Below are 27,661 nucleotides of genomic sequence, written 5' to 3'. Positions count from 1 at the left end.
GGACTTGGCCCAAGAATACGTGTTTCCAGGACGGCGGAAGTCAGGAAAACTGACTCGCTATTTATCCTGTATGCACCCAACACGCTGGGTGCTCCTGCTTCTAAGCAGACTATTGCTCGCTGGATCTGTAGCACGAGTCAACTTGCACATTCTGTGGCTGGACTGCCGCACCCTAAATCTGTAAAAGCCCATTCCACGAGGAAGGTGGGCTGTTCTTGGGCGGCTGCCCGAGGGGTCTCGGCTTTACAACTTTGCCGAGCTGCTACTTGGTCGGGTTCAAACACTTTTGCAAGAGTCTACAAGTTTAATACCCTGGCTGAGGAGGACCTTGAGTTTGCTCATTTAGTGCTGCAGAGTCATCCGCACTCTCCCGCCCGTTTGGGAGCTTTGGTATAATCCCCATGGTCCTTACGGAGTCCCCAGCATCCACTAGGACGTCAGAGAAAATAAGATTTTACTCACCGGTAAATCTATTTCTCGTAGTCCGTAGTGGATGCTGGGCGCCCATCCCAAGTGCGGATTGTCTGCAATACTTGTATATAGTTATTGCCTAACTAAAGGGTTATTGTTATGAGCCATCTGTAGTGAGGCTCAGTTATATTTCATACTGTTAACTGGGTATAATATCAAGAGTTATACGGTGTGATTGGTGTGGCTGGTATGAGTCTTACCCGGGATTCTAAATCCTTTCCTTATTGTGTCAGCTCTTCCGGGCACAGTATCCTAACTGAGGTCTGGAGGAGGGTCATAGAGGGAGGAGCCAGTGCACACCAGGTAGTCCTAAAGCTTTCTTTAGTTGTGCCCAGTCTCCTGCGGAGCCGCTATTCCCCATGGTTCCCAGCATCCACTACGGAGAAATAGATTTACCGGTGAGTAAAATCTTATTATCTAACCGAATTTTGGATTCCACAGAAGGGGAAAGGATCCCATAATGAGGGTGGCCTCACCCCTGCCTAGTCTGTCCACAGGACTTTCTTAAATTATTGCAGTCCCACTGAAAAAGAATTGTCGTATGTAGGTTGGAATTGACATGGGAATCCAACTTCTGTTTGCAAGGCCTTCTTACATGGACCTAGGTAGTTTGTGTTTCGGTACAGAAGCTATAGTTACCGGGCTGGAAGGTGATTTCCCTGGGACGGGAAGCTTTCCTTGGTCAAATGAAATTCAGAAGAATCAGATATTCTGCCTACCAAGTATCATAGAACTATACCAACAGTGGAAGTTACTCTGGTCCATGATTCTACTAGTTTGATGCTCAGTCTTATGCTGGAGGAGCCTCGGATAACAATGACTGTTCCCAACAGCCAGTAATCTGGTCTCTACACATCTCACCTTGGACCTTCTATGGGGGGTAAGGGTTGGAATGGTTTAGGGAGACCAGGTCCGAGACTTGAAAAGAGAATTTTGTATCAACAGGGTTTGTTTCCCTAGATTCAAAGTAGATCTTGACAACGCACAAGCGGTCATTCCATTCACACAAAAATGCATTGCTGACAGTAAGTTCAGTCATTGTTACACACATCCCTACTCTCAAGGGAGGAACAGACTAATACTCAATTTTTTTTTTTTTTTTATCAGTTTCTAACGGCCTATTAGACAGGAAAACATGAGGATAGTAGTGACATTTCAGAGATGGTACATGTCTCATCTTAAAATGCGTTTCCTGAATAAAAGCAACGTCAACTCTCTCATCTCTAAGCCATTTGAAGAGTTTAGACCTTTTCTCAGGAACATTCAACCCTTTAACATTAAAGGTAGTGACATGTAGATCATTCACCCCCATTGTTACAGCGGACCTAAGAGATTCACAATGGTCATCCCTACAATGGAAACTTGAGGGGGGAAAGGAAGAACAGCAAGGAAAGGAAATAGAAAGAGAAGGAAATCAGAGAAAGGAGGAGAAGAAGATGCAGTGTGGAAAGCCACAAAGTACCACGATATTTAACAAAGATGTTAACAATATTAGAAAAACGACAACTGCAAAAAGGACAAGAGTGGAATCCTGCCGACTCCCAGCCCAAAGAAACAAGGGGTGCAGCATAATGGGGTCCTACGGGGGGCCAAGGACAGCGACCACCCACAATATGGAACCTAATCAAATATGAAGTATTACCAAGGAGTGCGCATAGGCACAGAATGAAACGTATAGAAAAAACTAAAAATATCATCTAAAAACCTTTTAGCAAATTTTATGGAAGCTGAGCAATTATGTAAATGAGTATCATCACGGAAATAAAGAATGCAGCTTAAACAAAATCCAAATAACATACCAACGATACCCCATCACTTATCTATGAAACCATTACAACATTACAAAAACCGATCTCACGTGTGAGCAACACATAGCAACATTTTAAAAAAAAATCAAGTGTACGACAAGAGTAACAGGAGAATTCACGTCAGCACGGGACAAAACCTCCCCTTCATGGAGGCTCAGAGGGACGTGAACTAGCAGGAGTAGTCCCCTATGTCCGTGGGGAGCGCACTTGTTGCCACGCGTCATCTGGAGGAATCACAACAGGCAAATCCGGCAGGTGGTGAAAAAGCTTCCCAGTCAGGCAGGGCACCAGAGGTATTCCCAAGGTCGGGAAGAAGGCCTGTAAGTCTGAAGATCTGGAGAGTCTCGCAACTTTGCCACTATGAGAAACCTGAAGGGGAAAAGGGAAGCCCCTTCGGTATTTCAGTTCAAGTTTCCTAAGGGAATCAGTGAGAGGCTTCAAGGCTCGGCGCTGCTGCAAGGTCAACCAGGCGAGATCAGGAAATAACTGAATCTTGTCTCCTTGAAAGTCAATACTATCCAGCTGACAGGCCGACCTCATTATTTCCTCTTTTTGGACATAACAGTGGAGCCTGTAAATCACATTGCGTGGCCTGTCAGACGACAAGCCGCCAGGACGGAGGGCACGGTGTGCTCTATCAAATGTAATGTCCTTGTTTGGATCCAGGTCAATAAGTTCTCCAAATATTGTAGTTAAAGCATTCGTCAGGTCAGCCTGTTGAACGCTCTCTGGGAGGCCCCTGACCCTGATATTATTTCACCGGCAGCGATTATCCATAACTTCAATATGTGATTTGAGAAAAGTGATATCGCCCCTCTGATGAGAAAGCACCTCCGGAAATTTAGTTTAGGGTATCCATGCTAGATGACTCATGGCAATCCAGTATATCTACATGGGCTGCAATTTGAGAGATGTCTTGTCGAAGCGCTGCCACTTCCTGAGTGATGGTGGAAAGCAAGTGAGTCTCCAAGGCCAAAATATCTTGTTTCGTGAGAAGTGATTTAACATGAGATAGGATCTCGCTAATCTCTGCAGACAAAGAGGAGGCCTGTAGAGACTGCAGATTCCCGGGGGATGACATGTCGTCTACCAGACCATGTAGAATTGGGGAGGACAGAACAGTAGAGGAAGCAGCAGGGTTTGAGGTCGGAGTAGTTAAGAACTGACGTAGGTCAGACAAATGTCGGGTTGCAGGGGATGGGATCAAGTCCGGCTTGGTCTTGGCCTTTTTTTCTTTATCCCTCTCACCATGAGATCAGTCTTCAAATAAGGCAGTGCAGTATTACACTTTCACATAACCTCGGCAATATAAAAACATGTGGATCGTCGTCATGCAAAAGCTCCCATGCGGCCTTAGGGCAACATCAGGCAGGCAGACACATAGGTAGGGAGCTATATGGCTAATCATAGCGACATAACATCAGGGCTCGGTCCAGTCTGGGTGTAGATATGGGACACCATGCGCCATAAAGTATGCGGCTGTAACACCGCTTCCCAGGCTCCATGGCCCTCCCCGGCCAGAGGGGTTAAGCTGTATATGGATGGCGGCAGCATGTGATAATTCTGTTATAGCTCCGGTAAGAGCAGGGAGCTAGCTGAACCAAACGGAGAATGCACCAGGGCTGCAAGCAGCATACGGGTGGCAGTAAGGTCACCACCTCTGATACAGTGCACAGCCCTATGATCACCCCCCCTCCCCCCGCTGGAGCCCCACAGATTGCAAGTCTGAGGATCGTACTCACTTCTGGATCCCAGTGGGAGAAAGACAGCAAGGAGCAGGCGTGCAGGAAAGATGGCCGCTGGGTGTCTTTCTGCCCCGTCTCATGCAGCGAGTCTCAAATCCCCGGGCAGCGGAGGTAAGCAGCGGGGAGTGTCTAATAGGCAGTATGAGGAATGGAGGTCTTGGAGAGGTCTGCGGCCTGATTCAGAAGGCACTGGAGCTACCGCCGGTCTGGGGAAGAAATCGAGGCCCCAGCTTGTGTGAGCCCTGTAGGCCGCAACCTGCAGGAGCGGTGTAAACCACTCCCCGATTCCGCGGCCCTAACAGGAGCACTGCAGAGGGAACAGGAGGGACAGGGGGCTGCTGAGGGTACTAAGGGAACCCAGAGAGGGGGTTTTTAGAGAGAAAGGAGCCCCGGGTCGCAGGAGCTCTTTAAGTACGTGACTGCCTCCTTCAGCAGCCAGGCCACGCCCCAGTGTTGGGATATTTAAAATCAACATTAGAGGCTTTGGAGAGAGCAGAGATGAAATATCTCTCTTGGAGGGTCACGTTATTACTTGCCCTAGCTTTGGCCAGAAGGGTCCTTGAGTTGGGAGCCTTATCATGTAAGAGGCCTTTTTCTAATTTTCCATGAAGATATAAGGCAGAATTCCGAACAATGGCAGAGTTCCTTCTTAAGGTTGTTTGAGGATTTTCATGTGAACCAGCCAATTGCAGTCCTATCTTTTCAAGGAGTTGCAGATGGGGACATGTCTTTGGCCTTAGTAAGAGCTCTACAGATGTATGTACAGGTTACGTTGTCCATCCAAAAGTTGAACCATTTGTTTGGTCTTTATGATGGTCCAAAGAAGGGTTGGCCAGCATTTAAGCAGACCCTGGCCAGATGGATTAGTCTTACCATTAGGCAGGCTTATGTATCCTGTGGTGAATGAGTTCTGGTTCAGGTTGGTGTCCATACCACCAGATCCGTGGGTGCCTCATGGGCGGCTGCCAGAGGCGACTCTACTACTAAGCTTTGCACAAAGGTAACGTGGTCATCAGCACACACGTTTACAAGATTCTACAAGTTCGAGACGTTTGCGTCCAGAGATTCTAAGTTGGATGCTTAGTTTTGCAGGCCACTGACAGCAATCCCACCCATGGGAGTAACTTTGGGGCTTCCCCTACTGTATAATGCTATTCCAGTGTCCCCTAGTGGATGAAAGAAAAAAGAGGATTTTGGTACTTACCGATAAATCCATTTCTCTGAATCCACTCGGGGACACTGGACGCCCGCCTCGATGCTGTCAACCTGCTGTGTTCAAGGTTCTTGTTAAACAGTTTGTGCAAACAGCGTTGGTTTCTGTTATGGGTTTTCGGATGCTGTTTGATTTGTTGTACGGTAGGCTCCTCGCCATTGGTTTGTAGTCTCATGTCCTATTCTCTCCGTCAAATTTTCCAAACTGAGGGTTGTGGAGCGTGAAGGGGGAGGAGCCGGATGTACAGACAATGCTAATAATTTTTAGATTGTGCCACACCTACAGTTGCAAGCTTCACACCCCTACTGTATAAGCTGTTCCAGTGTCCCCGAGTGGATTCAGAGAAATGTATTTATCGGTAAGTACTAAAATCCTCTTTTCACATTTCACAAAATGTAAAATACAGGACAACTTAACATGCCACAGCAATAGCATCATATATATGTTAGAATGTCCCTGCCCGCAACAATACATAGGAAGGACTATACGGCCACTCAAAATAAGAATAAATGAACACATACGTAATATAAAAAAAAGGTTCAGAAGAACATCCACTTTCCTTACATTACAAAGAACATCATGAATCAGATCCCACACTACTCAAGGTCACAGGGCTGAAGGAGGTTAAGAAAAACGGGAGAGGGGTGACTACATACACACCATCAACAGGGAGGAACTGCGTATAATAATCCACATGGTGACCCTAACACCCAAAGGCCTAAACCAGGACAATGAAGTATGATCCATAATTTGTATATGAAGATAATATCTTTACATCCTGGGATCAAACACTCTCTCTAAGCCCACTAGTATCCAAGTAACTATATTTATAACAACTAGGTAACACCTTTCTGATAGGAATAATACATTTATACAGAATACAGGCACAACATGGGACTATTTTATTCAATTCACACTTATTGGGGAAACATAATATAGTCTTCTGTTACATAGTCACATGCAATGTTCAAAACAGACTGCAAGAACACCGGGGATTTATGTATAACATGTGACATCTAGTAGCAAACAGTTTAAGCCATTTACTTGTATCAAGAAATTTTACTTTTATCAAGAAATGTGCAACACTAAACTAACTGAACAATCAATCCACAGAAGGACCATTGATTGACATCTAGAAAAACCAATCACAATCCAAGTATGAATAACCAATCCACAGAAGAACCATTGATTGATATCTAGAAAACCCAATCACAATCCAAGTATGAATAACCAATCCACAGAAGAACCATTGATTGACATGTAGAAAAAATAATCACAATCAAAGTATGAATAACCAATCCACTAAAGAACTATTGATTGACATCTAGAAAAACCAATCACAATCTAAGAATGAACTACCGACAGTAAATGCTCCCACACACAAGATGGCTACTTAACCTCACTTATGCCAGAGAACAGTGAAACATGTTGGAGATACAGACACAAAGTCACCCAGAAGAACAGATATTAAGGACACTGATACTCCTAAGAAGCCCCAGTGATGGGTGCATAAAAATGGAACCAGGACAGCAAGGATAATTGCAAGCGGAAAGGACAGATGGATGGCATCCAAAGGAGAACAAAAGGTGAGTCTCTGCATTGAGGGGAGGGGTGTCCAGCAAAAGGTTCTGCAGAGCCCGAGCCAGCACATTCCCTCCCCAGGCAACAACGAGCCAGGTGCAGGACGCAAGCTCCCGGGGAAGTCTGGAACAAGACCAACTGAGGATGCAGGAACGGCAGCCAGAGCGGAGTCAGCCCGGAGCCCCTGTGTTCATCCTGAACAATGTCCGAGTCCCACCATCTAAGATGAACGGCCGCAATGGTAGCGCTCAAGATTACACAGACTTGTAGCCACTGTAGAGATACGGGACACTGGTCTCTACCACCGACTGATCATTGGATATCTTATTCATCTCCGCATTAGATGCTGAGTGCACGGAACTTTCACATGAACTGAATGATTTTGCTCCACGGTACTTTATATAATTGATTCATACAATAGTGATTTCTGCATTAATGCACTGTATATGTATGCCTACTGCATTTCATATAATCATAAGTAAAGGTTCCAGAACCGGTTCAGGATATTGCATTTCATTGGCCGATGTCATTCATTACACAACAAAGGCTTTAACAAGCCAGACTACCGGCATCAGACACCGAGGGGCGATAGCGCAGGGAGGATAATAATCCAACCTTATCCCAAGTGTTATCTCACGCACCTCAACAAGAGAGTCATCATGTGCATGAGGTAGCATCAAGAACCAGACGCTTTGTAGATCTTCTTTTGATCCTCCTCCATCTGTCACATTTCCACCACGATTAAGTTATTGCCAAACGATTGCTCCAAGTCCCGAGGCCTATTAAGAACCTCCTCAGTGAGAGTAAAAAACTGTTGTGAGATGGGCAAAGTGGGTTTCCGGATGACCTCCACTGTTTCGGGGGTCATGGCTGTGGGGTTGGGTCATCCACTTCAGTTGCCTCGCTCATGGAAGGCTCCACTTCCAGCTCCGGTGTAATATCCTGCAGTATAAAACAAAAATGAACTCCATGTAAAAATGTGTGTGTACAATACAATACAAATGTTGATGTACTTACCAGATCCAGACTCTCCGGTGTCCACAAGAGTGGGAGAATCCGGTTCCAGATTACACTGTGACCTTATCCTTGGCTCTTGTTCCAAAGTTATTTTCATGAGGTCATAATACCACAGCGTTGGCTTGTAAACCTCATCTGTCCCAGCTCCTGAACGTTGTGATTCCATGTACTTCTTGTGCTCCTACAAAAACACTGTTAGCTGCTCCTGGCTCTATTGTATCTGATCAGCTGGTCATATGCCCAATTCCTCTGTGTCCTGTTGGCATAGTCCACACTTATTACACACCACAGGCACTCGTTCTCGTGATACAATTCAATGAATCCAGACCAGAATTTGTGATTTTCCTCTGCTGACACATATGTGGGAAAAATATTATACACAATTTAACTACAAAGTACAAGTGTAATGTACACACCTGTGTCATACAACCTGTATAGTAACACACAAACAGCAACTTCATTTATGAGCACCCAGCTGAAAATTAAAACAAATCTGCAGGGCCGTTACACATTATTACACACTGTTATGCACATTACACATAATTACACACCATAATGCCCGTTACACATTATTACACATCCGTAATGCCCATTATACATTATTACACACTGTAATTCCCATTATACATTATTACACACCGTAATGCCCATTACACATTATCATACACTCTAATGCCCATTACACATTATTACACACTGTTATGCCCATTACACATTATTACACACGTAATGCCCATTACACATTATTACACACCCGTAATGCCCATTACACATTATTACACCGTAATGCCCATTACACATAATTACACACCCGTAATGCCCATTACACATTATTACACACTGTTATGCCCATTACACATTATTACACACGTAATGCCCATTACACATTATTACACACCCGTAATGCCCATTACACATTATTACACCGTAATGCCCATTACACATTATTACACACCCGTAATGCCCATTACACATTATTACACACTGTTATGCCCATTACACATTATTACACACGTAATGCCCATTACACATTATTACACACCCGTAATGCCCATTACACATTATTACACCGTAATGCCCATTACACATTATTACACACCCGTAATGCCCATTACACATTATTACACACCGTAATGCCCATTACACATTATTACACACCGTAATGTCCATTACACATTATTACACACTGTAATGCCCATTACACATTATTACACACTGTAATGCCCATTACACATTATTATTAGATATGAGCAGGTTGGGTTCCCTGAGAACTGAACCTCCCCGAACTTCATGCTCTGAGCCTGGATCCGAGCCTGGTCGGGACTTCTAACCAAACTCGGAAACCAGAATGAGGCAAAACATCATCATCCCGCTGTCAGATTCTCGCTGGATTTGGATTCCATATAAACATCCACATGTCTGCCATTTTCACCACAGACTTGGAGAGTGAGGGAGACAGACCTCTGTCTCTCTCTGTGGGTGGTGGCATTGGGTGGGGTTAGTGTGTGCTCTGTAGGGGTGCTGCTGTAGTCACTGTGGTGTACCTGTGCTGTGTTAGGAGTGCTGTCCTGGCTGTCACTGGTGTTTCATGTGCTGCAGCTGTACATGGGTGTTGCTGTCCTGGCTGTCACTGTGTTATACAGGGTGCAGGGGCACTGTCCTCCTGTATGCTGGAAAATATAGGGGTGCTGCTGTTCAAATAACATTACACTGGCCCTCTATGCTGTAAGTATACAGGGGTGCTGTGAAAATAAAAGGGCACTGTTCTGTGTGCTGTAATAATAAAGGGGTGCTGTCCTGTGAAATGGAGAACAATTTTGAGGAAAAAATAGTGGCAGTTCCTAGTACTAGTGCTGAAGCTGCTGCTGCTGCCACCAGTCATGACATTGACTATTTAATTCCATCAACTTCGTCTGCTGAGGCCGATGCCCAATGTCATAGAGGGCGTGTAAAATCTAAGAAGCAAAAATAAATAATCAGAAAAAAAAATTATCTGACGAGAAACGTAAAATTGGCAAAATGCCATTCACAGCACGAAGTGGCAAGGTAAGGCTAAGGCCTTGGCCTATGTTCATGACTGGTGGCTCAGCTTCTCATAAGGATGGAAGCCCTCCAGCCTCTTGAATTAAATTAAGCTTGTTAAAGCACTGGAAAAAACATCTGTGCCTACAGAGATATCGCAAATCCCCAAGGAGAGTCCAAGTGTGTCCGCGGTTACAATGTCTAGGCCTGACCTTCCCAAGACTGTATGGAAAGAGGAGGCTCCTACCACCATTTGCACGCCCCCTGCAGGTGCTGGGAGGTGCACCACCAGTCCAGTTGCTGATATTGAGATTGAGGATGTCACTGTAGATGTATACCAGGATGAGCAGGATATTGGTGTAGCTGGTAGTGAGAAGAAAGTTTATGATGAGGATTCTGCTGGAGATGTGGTTGGTTTGAATAAGGTACCCGTGTAGACAGTTGTTGTCCATTTGATGAGAAAGCACATTGACATGCCTGGGCAAAATACAAGAAAGCCACCTCTTCGGTGTCAAATTATTTCTCCACAAATGTGGACAACAGGTGTCAAGGCGTGTGTTGCCTTTGTCAATCTGTAATAAGTCGGGGTAAGGATGTTAACCACCTAGGAACATCCTCCCGTATACATCACCTGCAGCACATCAGAAGTCATTGTCAAGTTCAGAAACTTTGGGTGAGAGCGTAAGCAGTCCACTGACACCTAAATCCCTTCTTCCTCTTGTACCCAAGCTCCTGCAAGCCACACCACCAACTCCCTCAACGTCAATTTCCTACTCAGTCAGGAGCTTCAGTAGTCCTGCAGGCCATGTCACTGGCATGACTGACGAGTCTTCTCCAAACCGGGATTCCTCTGGAGGATCCTTCAGTGGTACGCCTACTGCTGCTGCTGCCACTGCTGGGAGTGGATCGTCATCCCAGGGGAAGGAAGTCAGAAGAAAACTTGTACTACTTCAACTAAGCAATTGACTGTCCAACAGTCCTTTGTGAGGAAAATGAAATATGACAGCAGTCACCCTGTTGTAAAGCGGATAACTGAGGCCATAACATCTATGCTGGTGGTAGACGTGCATCCAGTATCCGCCATTAGTGCAGTGGGATTTAGACAGCTGATGGACATTCTGTGTCCCCGGTACCAAATCCCGTCTAGATTCCACTTCACTGAGCAAGCGATTCCCAGACTGTACAGGGACATTAAGAAAAGTGTCCTCTGTGTCCTTAAAAACGTGGTTGTACCCAGTGTCCACTTAACCACAGACATGTGGACAAGTGGAGCAGGGCAGACTAAGGACAATATGACTGTGACAGCCCACTGAGTAGATTTGTTGCCTCCCGCAGCAACAACAGCAGCGGCGGCACCAGTAGTAGCATCTCACAAACACAAACTCGTTCCTAGGCAGGCTACGCTGTGTATCACCGGTTTCCATAAGAGGCACACAGCTGACAACCTCTTACGGAAACTGAGGGACATCATCGCACAATGGCTTACCCCACTTAGACTCTCCTGGGGATTTGTGATATCTGACAACGCCGCCAATATTGTGCGTGCATTACATCTGGGCAAATTCCAGCACGTCCCATGTTTTGCACATACAATTAATTTGGTGGTGCAGATTTTTTTTAAAAACGACAGGGGCGTGTAGGAGATGCTGTCAGTAGCCCGAAAAATTGCAGGACACTTTCGACATTCAGCCACTGCGCGCTGAAGACTGGAGCGCCAGCAAACACTCCTGATCCTGCCCTGTCATCACCTGAAGCAAGAGGTGGTAACGAGGCGGAATTCAACCCTCTATATGCTTCAGAGATGGAGGAGCAGCAAAAGGCCATTCAAGCCTATACGTCCACCTACGATACAGGCAAAGGAGGGGGAATACATCTGACTCAAGCGCAATGGAGAATGATTTCCGTGTTTTGCAAGTTTCTCAAACCCTTCAAACTTGCCACACGTGAAGTCAGTTCAGACCCTGCCAGCTTGAGTCAGGTCATTCCCCTCATCAGGCTTTTGTAGAAGCAGCTGGAGAAATTGAAGGAGGAGCGAAGACAGAGCAATTCCATTAAGTACGTAGGAATTGTGGATGAAGGGTTATATCTGAAGAAGCCTTAATGTGTGGCGCACTCTTTTATGTTTATGTTTCATGAGTAAATTAAAACAAAACTTTTATTATATTTATTTAAGATAGATTTTTCAATAGGCATGACATAAGCCAATTGATTGTCAGCCTGGAGAGACAAAAAAATGAGTGAAAGATATAAAATAATTTATATACCAGCACTACCTATGTATGGGTATATGGGTAGAGCAATAATTGATATAAGCAAGTGAAATATAAAAGGAATTTAAACACAGGTTTTATTTGTCAAATTTATGAGATCCTTTCACAACGTGATTGTGACCTCAGAAAAATACTCTTTTAAAGCTGCTTCCTGCAGAGCGTTACTACTGCATACAACCTAAGTGCTCCCTGCAGAGCATTACTACTGCATACAACCTAAGTGCTCCCTGCAGAGCGTTACTACTGCATACAACCTAAGTGCTCCCTGCAGAGCATTACTACCGCATACAACCTAAGTGCTTCCTGCAGAGTGTTACTACCGCATACAACCTAAGTGCCCCCTGCAGAGCGTTACTACTGCATACAACCCAAGTGCTCCCTGTAGAGCGATACTACTGCATACAACCTAAGTGCTCCCTGCAGAGCGTTACTACTGCATACAACCTAAGTGCTCCCTGCAGGGCGTTACTACTGCATACAACCTAAGTGATCCCTGCAGAGCGTTACTACTGCATACAACCTAAGTGCTCCCTGCAGGGCGTTACTACTGCATACAACCTAAGTGCTCCCTGCAGGGCATTACTACTGCATACAACCTAAGTGCTCCCTGCAGAGGGTTACTACTGCATACAAACTAAGTGCTCCCTGCAGAGCGTTACTACTGCATACAACCTAAGTGCTCCCTGCAGAGCGTTACTACTGCATACAACCTAAGTGCTCCCTGCAGAGCGTTACTACTGCATACAACCTAAGTGCTCCCTGCAGAGGGTTACTACTGCATACAAACTAAGTGCTCCCTGCAGAGCATTACTACTGCATACAACCTAAGTGCTCCCTGCAGAGCGTTACTACTGCATACAACCTAAGTGCTCCCTGCAGAGCGTTACTACTGCATACAACCTAAGTGCTCCCTGCAGAGGGTTACTACTGCATACAAACTAAGTGCTCCCTGCAGAGCATTACTACTGCATACAACCTAAGTGCTCCCTGCAGAGCGTTACTACTGCATACAACCTAAGTGCTCCCTGCAGAGCGTTACTACTGCATACAACCTAAGTGCTCCCTGCAGAGCGTTACTACTGCATACAACCTAAGTGCTCCCTGCAGGGCATTACTACTGCATACAACCTAAGTGCTCCCTGCAGAGGGTTACTACTGCATACAAACTAAGTGCTCCCTGCAGAGCATTACTACTGCATACAACCTAAGTGCTCCCTGCAGAGCGTTACTACTGCATACAACCTAAGTGCTCCCTGCAGAGCGTTACTACTGCATACAACCTAAGTGCTCCCTGCAGAGGGTTACTACTGCATACAACCTAAGTGCTCCCTGCAGAGGGTTACTACTGCATACAAACTAAGTGCTCCCTGCAGAGCGTTACTACTGCATACAACCTAAGTGCTCCCTGCAGAGCGTTACTACTGCATACAACCTAAGTGCTCCCTACAGAGCGTTACTACTGCATACAACCTAAGTGGCCTTTTTTGGTAACCACTATGTCTTACAATGACCACTACCTGTAGTGTATCACACGTTAAAACAGTGTAACTGCCTATAATGTATCAATAACAATATTGTCACAGAAGTGATACAAATGTGTAGAATTGGATATGCATGCCTTAGAGAACTGTGCTCTGTTACAGGGTTACACATGATATGCTCAGTCACAGGAGAACATTTTTTATCAACAACAATATTGTTTTATTCCATGTGCAGATCTTTGTGATGTGGTCAATTATCAATTTATATATGTACTGAATGGGTAACACATGTGATTGAGGATTCTGCTCTGGTACAGGGTTTTACAATGATATACTTGTTATAGGAAAACATTTCCTCTCAATACCAATATTATTACATATGTGCTGAATTGTACATATATGTTTCTTTGTGCCCCTGAGAATGATCCCACTGTTATACATTATAGGTAGTAACACTGTCTTATCGTGTGATACGCTACGGGTAGTAACAAAGTGGTCATTGTAAGACATAGTGGTTACCAGAAAAGGCCACTTAGGTTGTATGCAGTAGTAACGCTCTGCAGGGAGCACTTAGGTTGTATGCAGTAGTAACGCTCTGCAGGGAGCACTTAGGTTGTGTGCAGTAGTAATGCTCTGTAGGGAGCACTTAGATTGTAAGCAGTAGTAACGCTCTGCAGGGAGCACTTAGGTTGTATGCAGTAGTAACGCTCTGCAGGAAGCACTTAGGTTGTATGCAGTAACGCTCTGTAGGGAGCACTAAGGTTGTATGCAGTAGTAACGCTCTGCAGGGAGCACTTAGGTTGTATGCAGTAGTAATGCTCTGCAGGGAGCACTTAGGTTGTATGCAGTAGTAACGCTCTGCAGGAAGCACTTAGGTTGTATGCAGTAGTAATGCTCTGCAGGGAGCACTTAGGTTGTATGCAGTAGTGACGCTCTGCAGGGAGCACTTAGTTTGTATGCACTAGTAAGGCTCTGCAGGGAGCACTTAGGTTGTATGCAGTAGTAACGCTCTGCAGGGAGCACTTAGGTTGTGTGCAGTAGTAATGCTCTGTAGGGAGCACTTAGATTGTAAGCAGTAGTAACGCTCTGCAGGGAGCACTTAGGTTGTATGCAGTAGTAACGCTCTGCAGGAAGCACTTAGGTTGTATGCAGTAACGCTCTGCAGGGAGCACTAAGGTTGTATGCAGTAGTAACGCTCTGCAGGGAGCACTTAGGTTGTATGCAGTAGTAATGCTCTGCAGGGAGCACTTAGGTTGTATGCAGTAGTAACGCTCTGCAGGAAGCACTTAGGTTGTATGCAGTAGTAATGCTCTGCAGGGAGCACTTAGGTTGTATGCAGTAGTGACGCTCTGCAGGGAGCACTTAGTTTGTATGCACTAGTAAGGCTCTGCAGGGAGCACTTAGGTTGTATGCAGTAGTAATGCTCTGCAGGGCTCTGCATTAAAACAGTTTTTTTTTAGATCACAATCCCATTGTGAAAGGATCTCATAAATGTAATTTAAAAAAAGTGTTTTTATATTTCACTTGCTTATATCAATTATTGCTCTACCCATACATAGGTAGTGCTGGTATATAAATTATTTCATATCCTTCATTCATTTTTTTGTCTCTCCAGGCTGACAATCAATTGCCTTATGTCATGCCTATTGACAAATCTATCTTAAATAAAAATAATAAAAGTTATGTTTTCATTTATTCATGAAACATAAAGAAAAAAAGAGTGCACCACACATTAAGGCTTCTTTAGATATAAGCCCACTAGCTGTTTCTTCTAAACCCCCTAACCAGTCATTGCAATTTGCTTAATGGCGCACCTCCAAGCAGATTAGCTAATCTTTGGTATTAACACTTTCGGATTATTCCCTCTATCGGTTGGTTGGTTCATACATAGAAGGATCATAAAACAATTATCATTTGGGCCTGTGCATAGTCCCTCAGACTTAATGTCTTCCCTGGAAATACTTGTGGATGGAGCCCTTCATTCGCTTTGCAGGGATTCAAGGGTGGTCAACCTGTTGAAATCAGAGCACTACATTTTGGCCACCGTGCTCGACCCTAGGTTTAAAGCCTATGTTGTATCTCTCTTTCCGGACACAAGTCTGCAGAGGTGGAAAGACCTGCTGGTGAGAAAATTGTCAACTCAAGCGGAACGTGACCCGTCAACAGCTCCTCCTTCATTTTCTCCAGCAACTGGGGCTGCAAGGAAAAGGATAACATTTCTGAGCCCACCTACTGGACACAAAAGTAACAATACAAGTGACACATTAACAGGAAATTGTTTCTGTCACCATAGCGACAATTATCTGGAAATAAGATAATACACAGACACATAAAAAGACTCAACGGAAATCTTTTGTTTTTAAACAACTTTATTTCATATCTTTAATACACAGATTTTTCTCTATATTTTAAACTTAAAAAATACTTTACTCTGCACAACATGGATAAAATATCCTTTAAAGTACAGAAACAATTCAAGTTACATTATAGCATTGCAGGTAAGTATAACAGATAGATATCAGGAGAGCCAAAACCCTATGGGGGTCATTCAGACCCAGCCGCAATAGCGGCCCGCAGCAGTTTGCAGGTGGTGACAAAATGCACGTGCGCAGTGGCCGCACAAACACACACATTGCGGCCGCATCCCTGAGGGGTGTACGCGGGTGGGCCGGGACCATTTTCCAGGGGCTACGTGATGTCACATCTGTGTTCATCTCTGATTAACCCCCTATAAGCTTCCAGAGTGCACCTCATATCTCATCTTTTCCAAGTTACTACAAATGATATGAGATCGGTAGCAGCACTACTTTCAGGATTATTACACAGAACACACATAAAGGCTGACACAGCAAATAACAGTAACACACACAAGGGATTAATTAGAAATAAGGAAGCATAATCAGCATTAGGTCTAATTATCAACTGGTTCTGTGCAGGACCCATACACCTCTTTACTGCCTCCAGCAGCCCCTGGTACTGCACTGCAGCCACCTACCCTATCTCCCCCCACTACTGCCACCCACCCTGTCTCCTCCCAGTACTGACACCCCATACTGTCTCCCCCCCACTACTGCCATCACCGTCTCACCCCCCTACTGCCACCCACCCTGTCTCCCCCCACTACTGCCACCCACCCTGTCTCGCCTCCACTACTGCCATCCGCCCCGTGTCTCCCCCCACTACTGCCACCCACCGTCTCCCCCCTACTGCCACCCGCCCTATCTCCACCCCCTACTGCCACCCGCCCTGTCTCCCCACACTTCTGCCACCCGCCCTGTCTCCCCCCCACTACTGCCACCCGCCCTGTCTTCCCCCCACTTCTGCCACCTGCCCTGTCTCCCCCCCACTACTGCCATCCACCCTGTCTCACCCCACTACTGCCACCGCTGTCTCCCCCACTACTGCCATCCACCGTCTCCCCGACTACTGCAATCCACCATCTCCCCCCTCTCCTTCCACTACTGCCACCGCCCTGTCTCCCCCCTAGTGCCACCGCCATCTCCCCCACTACTGCCACCACCCCATCTACACCAACTGCCACCCACCCTGCCTCACCCCACTACTGCTACCCGCCCTGTCGCCCCCCACTACTGCCACCCGCTTTGTCACCCCACACTACTGCCACCCGCTCTGTCACCACCATCTCCACCACTATTGCCACCGCCCCATCTCTCCCCACAGTCCTTCATCTGCAGGTAGAAGAAAGCAGGGCAGTAAGGAGGCAGAAGCTGCTTCTGGTACCATGGACCTTGGTCATGTAGGGCTCGGAGAGTCAGTAAGATTATGTAATAGGTGCCTACAGTAAGTCAGTAAGGAGGCAGAAGCTGCTTCTGGTACATGGACCTTGGTCATGTAGGGCTCGGAGAGTCAGTAAGATTATGTAATAGAGACACCATCTTACAGGCAGCCGGTGAAGGGAGTAGAGAACGGGTGTTATGTGGCAGGAACGGGCTGGTTAGGTAACAGCCTGGCTGCTGCATTCTGTACAAGCTACAAGCGGTGCAATTCGTTTGCTGGGAGACCCAGGTAGAGGACATTGCAGTAGTTTATGTGTGATGATACAAGTGCATGTATGACATCAGCTAGATCTTCTGAAGGAAATAAGTGCTGGAGTATGGCTATGTTCCTCAGATGAGGATCTGATTGTGGCTGATACCTGACGTGTAAGTGTCACTCCACCATCCAGGACACCAAGCTTCCGCACAGGATCAGCATTTTGTAACTCTGAACCCCTAAGCGTGTCTGGTTGGTTTTGCAAAGCTGAGCTGTAGCCCTGCTCTTTGGTGGTGAGCTTCTATCATAAGGACCTGTTTCACCAGGACTGAGTCACAGCCAACTGGCATCACCCACACCTGGAGCTCAACTAGACAACCATTTAGGATTGGTACTGGGTTCTCAATACCTAGAGCAAAGATAGGTCCTCTGCATAGCAGTAGTAGATGAGGACATGACATCTGATTATTTCACCCAGTGGTAACATGTATATTGCAAAAAACATAGGAGATAGGATAAGAACCTTAAAGAACGCATGGCAATGATGAGTATACTACAGAAGATTAAAATGGTTCCGCACCTGAGTGATATCTATTGTATGCAACAAGAGATGATTTATTTCTCAGAGTATAGAAATGGCCTCTCACCTGTGTGACTTCGCTGATGTCTAACAAGATGTGATTTTTGTGTAAAACATTTCCCGCACTCAGCGCAAGAAAATGGATTCTCACCTGTGTGACTTTGCTGATGTCTAACAAAATTTGATTTGTGTGCAAAACCTTTCCCACACTCAGAACATGGAAATGCCTTCTCACCTGTGTGACTTTGCTGATGGGTAACAAGTCGTGATTTGTGTGTAAAACATTTCCCGCACTCAGAGCAAGAAAATGGCTTCTTAGCTGTGTGACTTCTGTGATGTATATCAAGATCTGATTTACATGCAAAACATTTCCCACACTCAGAACATGGAAAAGGCTTCTCACCTGTGGGAATGCGCAGATGTGTAACAAGTTGTGATTTACTTACACAACATTTCCCACACTCAGAACATGGAAATGGCTTCTCACCTGTGTGACTTCTGTGATGTATAACAAGATGTGATTTACTTACACAACATTTCCCACACTCAGAACATGGAAATGGCTTCTCACCTGTGTGACTTCTGTGATGTATAACAAGAGCTGATTTGTGTGAAAAACATTTCCCACACTCAGAACATGGAAATGCCTTCTCACCTGTGTGACTTTGCTGATGTGTAACAAGTTGTGATTTCCATGTAAAACATTTCCCACACTCAGAACATTGAAATGCCTTCTCACCTGTGTGACTTTGCTGATGGGTAACAAGTTGTGATTTTTGTGTAAAACATTTCCCGCATTCAGAGCAAGAAAATGGCTTCTCACCTGTGTGACTTCTCTGATGTATAACAAGTTTGGATTTCCAGGTAAAACTTTTTCCGCACTCAGAGCAAGAAAATGGCTTCTCACCTGTGTGCTTTCTTTGATGTCTAACAAGATATGATTTAAGTGCAAAACATTTCCCGCACTCAGAACATGGAAATGGCTTCTCACCTGTGTGACTTCTCTGATGTATAACAAGATGTGTTTTCTGTGTAAAACATTTCGCACACTCAGAGCAAGAAAATGGCTTAGCATCTGTGTGACTTCTGTTATGTCTAACAAGAACTGATTTGTGTGCAAAACATTTCCCACACTCAGAACATGGAAATGCTTTCTCACCTATGTGACTTTGCTGATGGGTAGCAAGTTGTGATTTGTGTGCAAAACATTTCCCACACTCAGAGCAAGAAAATGGTTTCTCACCTGTGTGACTTCTGTTATGTATAACAAGATGTGATTTAGTTAAATAAGATTTCCCACACTCAGAGCAAGAAAATGGCTTCTCATCTGTGTGACTTCTCTGATGCATAACAAGATGTGAGTTTTGTGTAAAAAATTTCCCACACTCAGAACATGGAAATGGCTTCTCACCTGTGTGACTTCTCTGATGTATAACAAGTCGTGATTTGTATGTAAAACATTTCCTACACTCAGAACATGGATATGACTTCTCACCTGTGTGACTTCGCTGATGTGTAATAAGATCTGATTTCGTTGTAAAACATTTCGAACACTCAGAACATGGAAATGGCTTCTCACCTGTGTGACTTCTCTGATGTATAACAAGATGTGATTTGTATGTAAAACATTTCCCACACTCTGAACATATCAGTGGCCTCTCACCTGCCTTACCTGTGTGTGGGTTAATAGGCTTTGTGTTCTTTGTAAAACATTTGGCATCTATAGAACAGGGAAACACTGTATCTACTGTCAGAGCTGTAACAGATGCACCAATATCAGAGTGATCAGGAGAACATTTCCCAGGATCAGAGGGATCAGCTGATAGAGCTGGATGTATAATTGGGGTAATGGGGTTATCTCCTGGAGAATCCTGTCTACTGTCATCTTTTATGTCACAATCCGGGGATAACATTAGATGTCCTTCTGAGATATTCCTGCTTGTGTGTCCATCTGCTGGAAATAAAATACATTATGGAAATGTGACATTTTCTGTAACAATATTAATCTTGTAAACAATAGGAGAAGACGACTCTCTGGGACACTTAATTGTAAATGTGTGTGTATAATAAAACATAACTTTTAATGAAGGCTTTATAATATTGTGTCTCAGACTATCATTGTGTCCACCCTCCTGAGAACACTCACAATAACAAATGTAATATTATAATAAGACTTATAGGCCCTACACACTGGCCGATATACTGAAAGATATGAACGATCTCGTTCATAAATGAACGAGAACTCGTTCATATCTTTCAGTGTGGAGACTCCAGCGATGAACGATGCGCGTCCCCGCGCTCGTTCATCGCTGGTCTCCCGTCGGCTGTGCATGCAGGCCAATATGGACGATCTCGTCCAGATTAGCCTGCACTTCAATGGAGCCGCGTGACGGGGGAGTGAAGAAACTTCACTCCCCCCGTCACTGCCCCCCCGCCGCCGGGTCGCTCGTCGGCCGTATCCGCCGTCGGGCAGCTCGGCGGCGGGTCGGCCAGTGAGTAGGGCCCTTAAGATATATCTTTCTCTTGTACTGGTAACTAACCATGAAGTATAAATGGAGATGTAGTCACTCGCCAAGTCCTATGTCAGCACCAATGTAAAACAATGGATGGGGAACATATCGTATGAATTGGAGATTCTAGATGAACAATAACATCAGTCGTATGAGCTGATGGATCAGAGAAATGTCTCCTAACGTTACTCCTGGAAGCATTGGTAAGGTAGCATTCCTTTATGTGTGCGCTCATATGCTGGTAAGCCTGTACATGTGTTACTCGCCCTTATATAAGGTATATTGCTACAGCAGAGTAGGTGTGGAACAAGGTACTTTACATGCAATACGCCATATAATACCCTGCAATCGTCATCTGCTAGGTTATAATCCACTTTTACACCCCCATCATCAGTGTATTACCTCTATTCTCTCAATAGTCATAAGAATGGTGTGTGTACGGTAAGTATGATACAGAGAATTACATATCAGAATCTATACAGCTGCCGCCATACTTCTGCTTCTCATACGTGTGCTACTGGCAGCAGTGAACATCTGAGTGAGAGTGCAGGGAAGACAGCAGAGTCTGATGAGAAAGAGATTGGATCTGCCTTTGCAGGGATGTAACACATCGGTCACCCGTTAGTATATAAAATAATAAATAAGAGGGGCCTGAGTCCATCCAGACATGCTTTCTGAGCTCTCCTCACTATGGGGGACATGTACTAAGCAGTGTTAAAAGTGGAGAAGTTGCCCATAGTAACCAATCAGCTGCTCAGTATACTTTTATAGTATGCAAATTATAAATGTTACATCAATGCTGATTGGTTGCCATGGGCAACTTCTCTACTGGCTCACTTCACTTTCATCACGGCTTAGTACATCTCCCAGTATATGGCTTCTTATCTACCCTACCTGATAGCTCTCAGCCGCCGCTGGGACCCAGACCCAATCTCTTAAGTCCCCCACTCCTACTGGCCTAAAGCCGCTCACTCCGGGCACTGTTCACTGCCGCAGCCTAGTGCCGCCGCTGAAGCCACGGGCTGTAGTCTGGGAATAAGTGCGCCCAGTCTTTCCTGCATACTCCGGATACCTGACTTGGAGGCGATTTTGCCTCAGGTGGGAGCACTTGCTCTCCTGCTTCTGCTGGGGACAGAACGGGCTGCCCACAGTCACCAGAGCCCTGCAGGGATATTAGGAAGTGAGGTGGCTGCCATTTTGGATCCTGGTGCCCGGCCATCGCATGCTTTGCTTCAATAAGGTTTAAAATTAATATGAGCTGCTAAATAAGTGTCCTGACGGCTGGACCGTGGTCAATACACTAAATTGAAGCATTTGCCTGGAGGTGAAACTGCCTTCTATTTATATGGTACCACTATAATCTACTTCCTCTCAGTCTACATGCAGAGCCCAGTATCAAGTATAGTCTGAGTACAGCGCATTACACTCTGATTACAACCTCACAGTATATTATTTTGTGGATTTATTCACTGAATATATTTTTCCATTTGTGTCTCTCTGTGCTGAGTACTTCACGTCTGTGATCACACTGACCTCTAGTGGAATTTCTCGCTCATTACTGTGTTATTTGAGTTGCATTACATCATGTTTACTTGAAATTTTAGCTCGGATACCCCCGTCACCCCGACAAAGAATGTCATTTTGAACTGAGTCATCTTGATGTAACCTCCTGACAGCGTACTACTGCTACTTTTATTTATAGATTGTATTTTCCTATCTCTGAGAGGTCAGTCTCTTTGTAACCAGCTTATGGGGGTCATTCCGAGATGATCGCTCGTTAGCAACTTTTTGCTGTGCTGCAATCAGATAGTCGCCACCTAAGGGGGAGTGTATTTTCGCTTTGCAAGTGTGCGAATGTTTTTGCAGCAGACGGCACAAAAAAGTTTGTTGCAGTTTCTGAGTAGCTCTGGACTTACTCAGCCGCTGCGATCTCTTCAGACTTTTTGGTCCCGGAATTGACGTCAGACACCCGCCCTGCAAACGCTTGGACACGCCTGCGTTTTTCCAAACACTCCCAGAAAACGGTCAGTTGACACCCATAAACGCCCTCTTTCTGTCAATCACCTTGCGATCGGCTGTGCGAATTGATTCTTCGCTAAATCCATTGCCCATCACCAATCCTCTTTGTACCGGTACGACTCGCCTGCGCATTGCGGTGCATACATGTGCGGTTTTGATGAGTTTTAACCTGATCGCAGCGCTGAAAAAAAGTTGCTAGAGAGATCAACTCGGAGTGACCCCTCATGCCTCCAAAAAAGGTTAAAAAGTACCAAATTGGCCCCACCTGTCCATCTCTTTGGTACCTCAAATTCAGGTGGTCCTTCTGAGACCGCTACAACATCATCTGCTTCTACTTGTCAGTCGCACAGCCCAGCTGTAATGGCTGAAAACGTCTTAAGACACTCTAGCTGGTCCTGTTACTCTACGCTCTATACATTCTATGTTATTTACATTTAAGGACAGAAAACCTCCGAACTTAACTCTAATATTTGAAGCTTTGAGGTCTGATATCAGTGAGATTGGCACACGTACAGACTAACATGAAAGAGATTGTTGCGTCTCACAAAGATCTGATTTCAGCACATGACACCTTTCAGGAAGACCTGGTCTCTATTCGTGATAAAGTCATTGATTTAGAAGACTGGTCTCGGAGAAATAATATCAGAATAATGGGCGTTCTGGATTCTGTTACAAATGCTGAGCTTTATGATTATGCCACGGTCCTCTTTTCAGAAGCTTCCACCTTAGGCTCCTGCCAAGGACCTTCTTATTGATAGGATCCATAGACTCCCAAAGTCCAAACAGGCCCCTATCCAAGCACTGAGGGACACTCTGCTCAGGGTCCACTTTTTTCATATTAAAGAACACATTCTACAGGCTGCTTTGTATTCCTCATCCACAGCTGAGTGCCTAAATAATCTGCAGATATTTCCAAATATTTCTCCTGTGACACTGGCCAAAAGGCGTCTATTCCACCCAAGGAAATGTGCAATACAAATGGGGCTTCCCTACTAACCTTATTGAAATGTGAAACGGTGCCTTCACAGTGATACCTTCACCCGAGGATGGCCCTTCTATTCTGAAAATTTGGGACATTCCTGTTGACAGTCCTTCATGACACTTTACCTAAACCAATCCCGGAGGAGTTGTCTTCCGTCTCGAAGTAATATGCTAAAGGAGTAAGACTGTTACAGACACTCAGAGTCTGTTTCCTACTATAACATGTGCCAACTGGGACTAAGTTACTGGGCATGGATCTATTTTTGGCCCAGATTTATTTGCTCTTGTTATGGGTATAAAATGTATCTTTTTATCTTTATTTCCTGTGCTATTTAATTGCTATATGGTATATGGTCCGACATTGTTTCCACTGTTACATTTCATAATACCTTTCTAGAATGTTTGGGTGTTCAGGTAAAGCATGACTGATTCGTGTAACACCCTGTTGCCCTTATAACGGTGTTGGTGGAACCTACATTGAATATCAGGCCATGTTCTTGGTCTTTACCTCCTTTGGATACATTGGTTACATTGAGATTTGAGATTTCTTTGTACAATTGTTACTATGATGACTAGATTTTGCACTCTTGTATGGCTACTTGGGGTAGTTGGTGGGTTTCCCTTTTAGGCCAGACCGCCACCTTTTTCTACCTTTCTGTCACGGTTCCCTAGTAACCGAATCTCTAGTTCCTTTATGGATGCTATTTCTGATTGTCTTTCATTTTTCTTCCCTATTTTATTAATTTTTTTCTGTTATTTGATAGTTTGAAGTATGCACACGCCCTACAGACTCTATTGGACTTCACACAGATGATCCTTGATGTTTCATTTGGTAGACTTACCATTGTTAACTCTCTTTCCGCGAGGTTCATTGGTTTCACAGGAAAACATTGCAGTATCCACAGGAAAACATGGGGGTGGGATCTTGATCCAGAGGCACAAACAGGCTAAAGCTTTAGGCTGTCCCAGGATGCATTGGGGCCTCCTCTATAACTCCACCTCCAGACACTGGAGCTCAGTTTTGTTTAACCAGTCCAATGCAGGAGCAGGTAAAAGAGAAGGCAGATGTTAGTCACATAGAACCACATTCTCATGACAGGAGAAGGGACCAGCGGCTAACGCCGTACAAACCTACAGAATCTAGGTGCGTCAGGGTGGGCGCCCTGTGGAACCAATGTACCTCACAGAAAGAGCTGTAACAATGGTAAGTCTACCATAACTCTCCTTTTCTGCAGCAGGATACATTGGTTTCCACAGGAAAACATTGGCGACGTTCCTCAAGGGAGGGGACGCACCTTAACGGGCATGAGAACGTGGCATCCAAAGGAAGCATCCTGGGAAGCAGAAGTATAAAAGGCATAGAACCTAATAAACATGAGGACCACGTAGCCGCCTTCCACAATTGTTCTGCGGATGCGCCACGGCGAGCCACCCAAGAGGGTTCAACAGACAGATTAGAATGGGCTTTAATAGCAGCAGGAGCTGGAAGTCCAGCTTGCTCATAAGCTTGTGCAATCACCATTCTAATCCATCTGGCCAAAGTTTGCTTATTCGCAGGCCAGCCACATTTGTGAAAACCAAACAGTACAAAAAGGGTATCTGACCTCCTGATAGAGGCAGTCCTTTCCACATAAATACAGAGAGCCCTTACCACATCCAAACAACGGTCTTTGGAATACAAATCTGAAGAGATAAAGACGGGAACAACAATCTCTTGGTTAAGGTGAAAAGATGACAGCACCTTAGGCAAATAGCCAGGTCTATTTCAGAGAATTGGCCGGTCACTGTGAAAAGTCAAATAGGGTGGACGACAGGACAAAGCGCCTAAGACCGATACCCTTTTTGCAGAGGCAATTGCCAGCAAGAACAGGACCTTGGCCATGAGCCATTTTAGGTCCACTGACTCAAGAGGTTAAAATGGAGACTCTTGCAGGACCTTTAGTGCAACAGTCAAATCCCATGGAGCCACAGGAGGGACATGGGGAGGCTGACTCCTAAGTATGCCCTGAGCGAAAGTATGAACGTCAGGTATAGATGCAATTTTCCTCTGAAACCATACCGACTAGGCAGAGATGTGAACCTTGAGGGTGGCCAGACGAAGACCTAGTTCAAGGCCTCGTTGCAGAAAAGCCAGGATTCTGGATGTTCTGAATTGATATGTATCATAATTCTTGTCAGCACACTAGATGAAGTAAGAATTCCAGACTCTGTAATAAATCCGGGCAGATGCCGGTTTGCGGGCTTTCAGCATAGTCTGAATAACTGCCTCGGAAAATCCTTTGGCCGTCAGGAGTGAAGCTTCAAGAGCCACACTGTCAAAGCCAGTCTGGCCAGGTCTGGGTAAAGACAAGGGCCCTGTATGAGAAGGTCCGGGCGCTGCGGAAGTAGAAGGGGTCTCTCTGCAATAATGACATGGGATGATCTAGATATTGTGGCAATTACAGAGTCATGGTGCAATGAAAATCATGACTGGGACATAGCTATCCCGGAATATACTTTATTTAGGAAGGACAGAACGGGAAAAATCGGAGGAGGGGGGGCAATGTATGTAAAAAAAAGCATTAATACTACCTTAATACAAAGTAATGAAGAAAAAACTGAGGCCCTTTGGGTGTCCATAGAAATAGGGGAGAAGTCGATTATTCGTATTGGTGTGATATATAGGACACCAGGACAGGAAGTAGAACTGGACAAGAACCTATTGCAGGACATAACTAAAATGGCATTAATAGCAGAGATAATAATCATGGGAGACTTTAATCTTCCTGATGTAAACTGGGAGGTGTCTGTTGCTAATTCCACTAGAAGTAGAGACATTTTAAATTCCCTTCAGGGAGCATCCCTCCACCAATTGGTGAGGGAGCCCACTCGGAAAGACGCAATATTAGACTTAATACTTACAAATGGAGACAGAATATCGGACGTAAAAGTTGGTGAAAACCTGGGATCCAGTGATCATCAAGCAGTATGGTTCAGCATTAAGACATAGACTGACTCGTCCCAAACAAAAACAAAGGTGTTGGATTTTAGGAAGGCTGATTTTGTAGGGATGGGAAAATGTGTAAGCGATTCTTTGGCAGAGTGAAGGAACTTGGAAACAGTGCAGGAGAGGTGGGAAACATTAAAATGTGCAATATTAAAGGCAACAGACCATTGTATCAAAACTGTTAGGAAAAACACAAGGAAAAGGAAGCCAGTGTGGTTTGTGAAAGAAGTAGCAAATATTGTGAATGAAAAAAAAAGACGGCTTTTAGGAAATATAAGCAGACACAGAATAATGAAGACAAAGATATATATCTTGTTAGACAGAAGGAGACTAAGAAGGTAATCAGATGTGCAAAGGCACAAGCTGAGGAGAAAATGGCCCAGTCAGTGGGTAAAGGAGGCAAAACTTTTATTTAGGTATATAAGTGAAAGGAGAAAAACAAAAGGCGGTATTATAAAACTAAAGACAGACACTGGGAGTCTTGTTGAGGGAGACAATGTAATAGCAGATCATCTTAATACTTATTTTTGCTCAGTATTTACTACTAAAAGAGAGGGGAAGGGGCCACAGTTAACTTGCAGTGATATTTAGGAAAATGAAACAAGTACATTTACAGAGGAGAAGGTCCTAACAGAACTCTCAAAGCTGAAAGTGGACAAATCTATGGGGCCAGATGGGATGCATCCAAGGATACTAAAAGAACTTAAAGAGGTGCTGGTAGCATCATTGAGAGAATTATTCAACCAGTCATTAGCTACAGGAGTAATTCCTGAGGACTGGAAAGAGCGAACGTAGTCCCACTGCACAAAAGTCTAAGCAAGAGCAAGGAGGAGGCAAACAACTACAGACCAGTGAGTCTTACATCAGTAGTAGGGAAATTGATGGAAACACTCTAAAAAGAAAGAGTTGTAGATTATCTCAAATCCAGCAATTTACAGGATCCCAAACAGCATGGATTCACTGGGGGGAGATCATGTCAAACAA

At 44.8% G+C, this 27,661-nt stretch overlaps 2 protein-coding genes across 2 annotated transcripts in view; one reads left to right on the top strand and one right to left on the bottom strand.

The window, feature by feature from the left end:
• Positions 1-27,661, top strand: part of LOC134984373 (oocyte zinc finger protein XlCOF7.1-like) — a gene marked incomplete at its 5' end in the record, with an annotated part of 102,522 nt that overhangs the window by 9,804 nt on the left and 65,057 nt on the right. The window lies entirely within an intron of this gene.
• Positions 17,571-27,661, bottom strand: part of LOC134984369 (oocyte zinc finger protein XlCOF6-like) — a 32,697-nt gene continuing 22,606 nt past the window's right edge. The window contains exon 6 of the mRNA XM_063949966.1: positions 17,571-20,132. Coding sequence (XP_063806036.1) covers positions 18,217-20,132 — 1,916 coding nt within the window. The 3' untranslated portion in view covers positions 17,571-18,216. The remainder of the gene's footprint in view (positions 20,133-27,661) is intronic.

This window comes from Pseudophryne corroboree, assembly GCF_028390025.1.
Source record: "Pseudophryne corroboree isolate aPseCor3 chromosome 3 unlocalized genomic scaffold, aPseCor3.hap2 SUPER_3_unloc_5, whole genome shotgun sequence".
Lineage (NCBI taxonomy): Eukaryota > Metazoa > Chordata > Amphibia > Anura > Myobatrachidae > Pseudophryne > Pseudophryne corroboree.
This window is presented reverse-complemented; position numbering and strand designations above follow the sequence as displayed.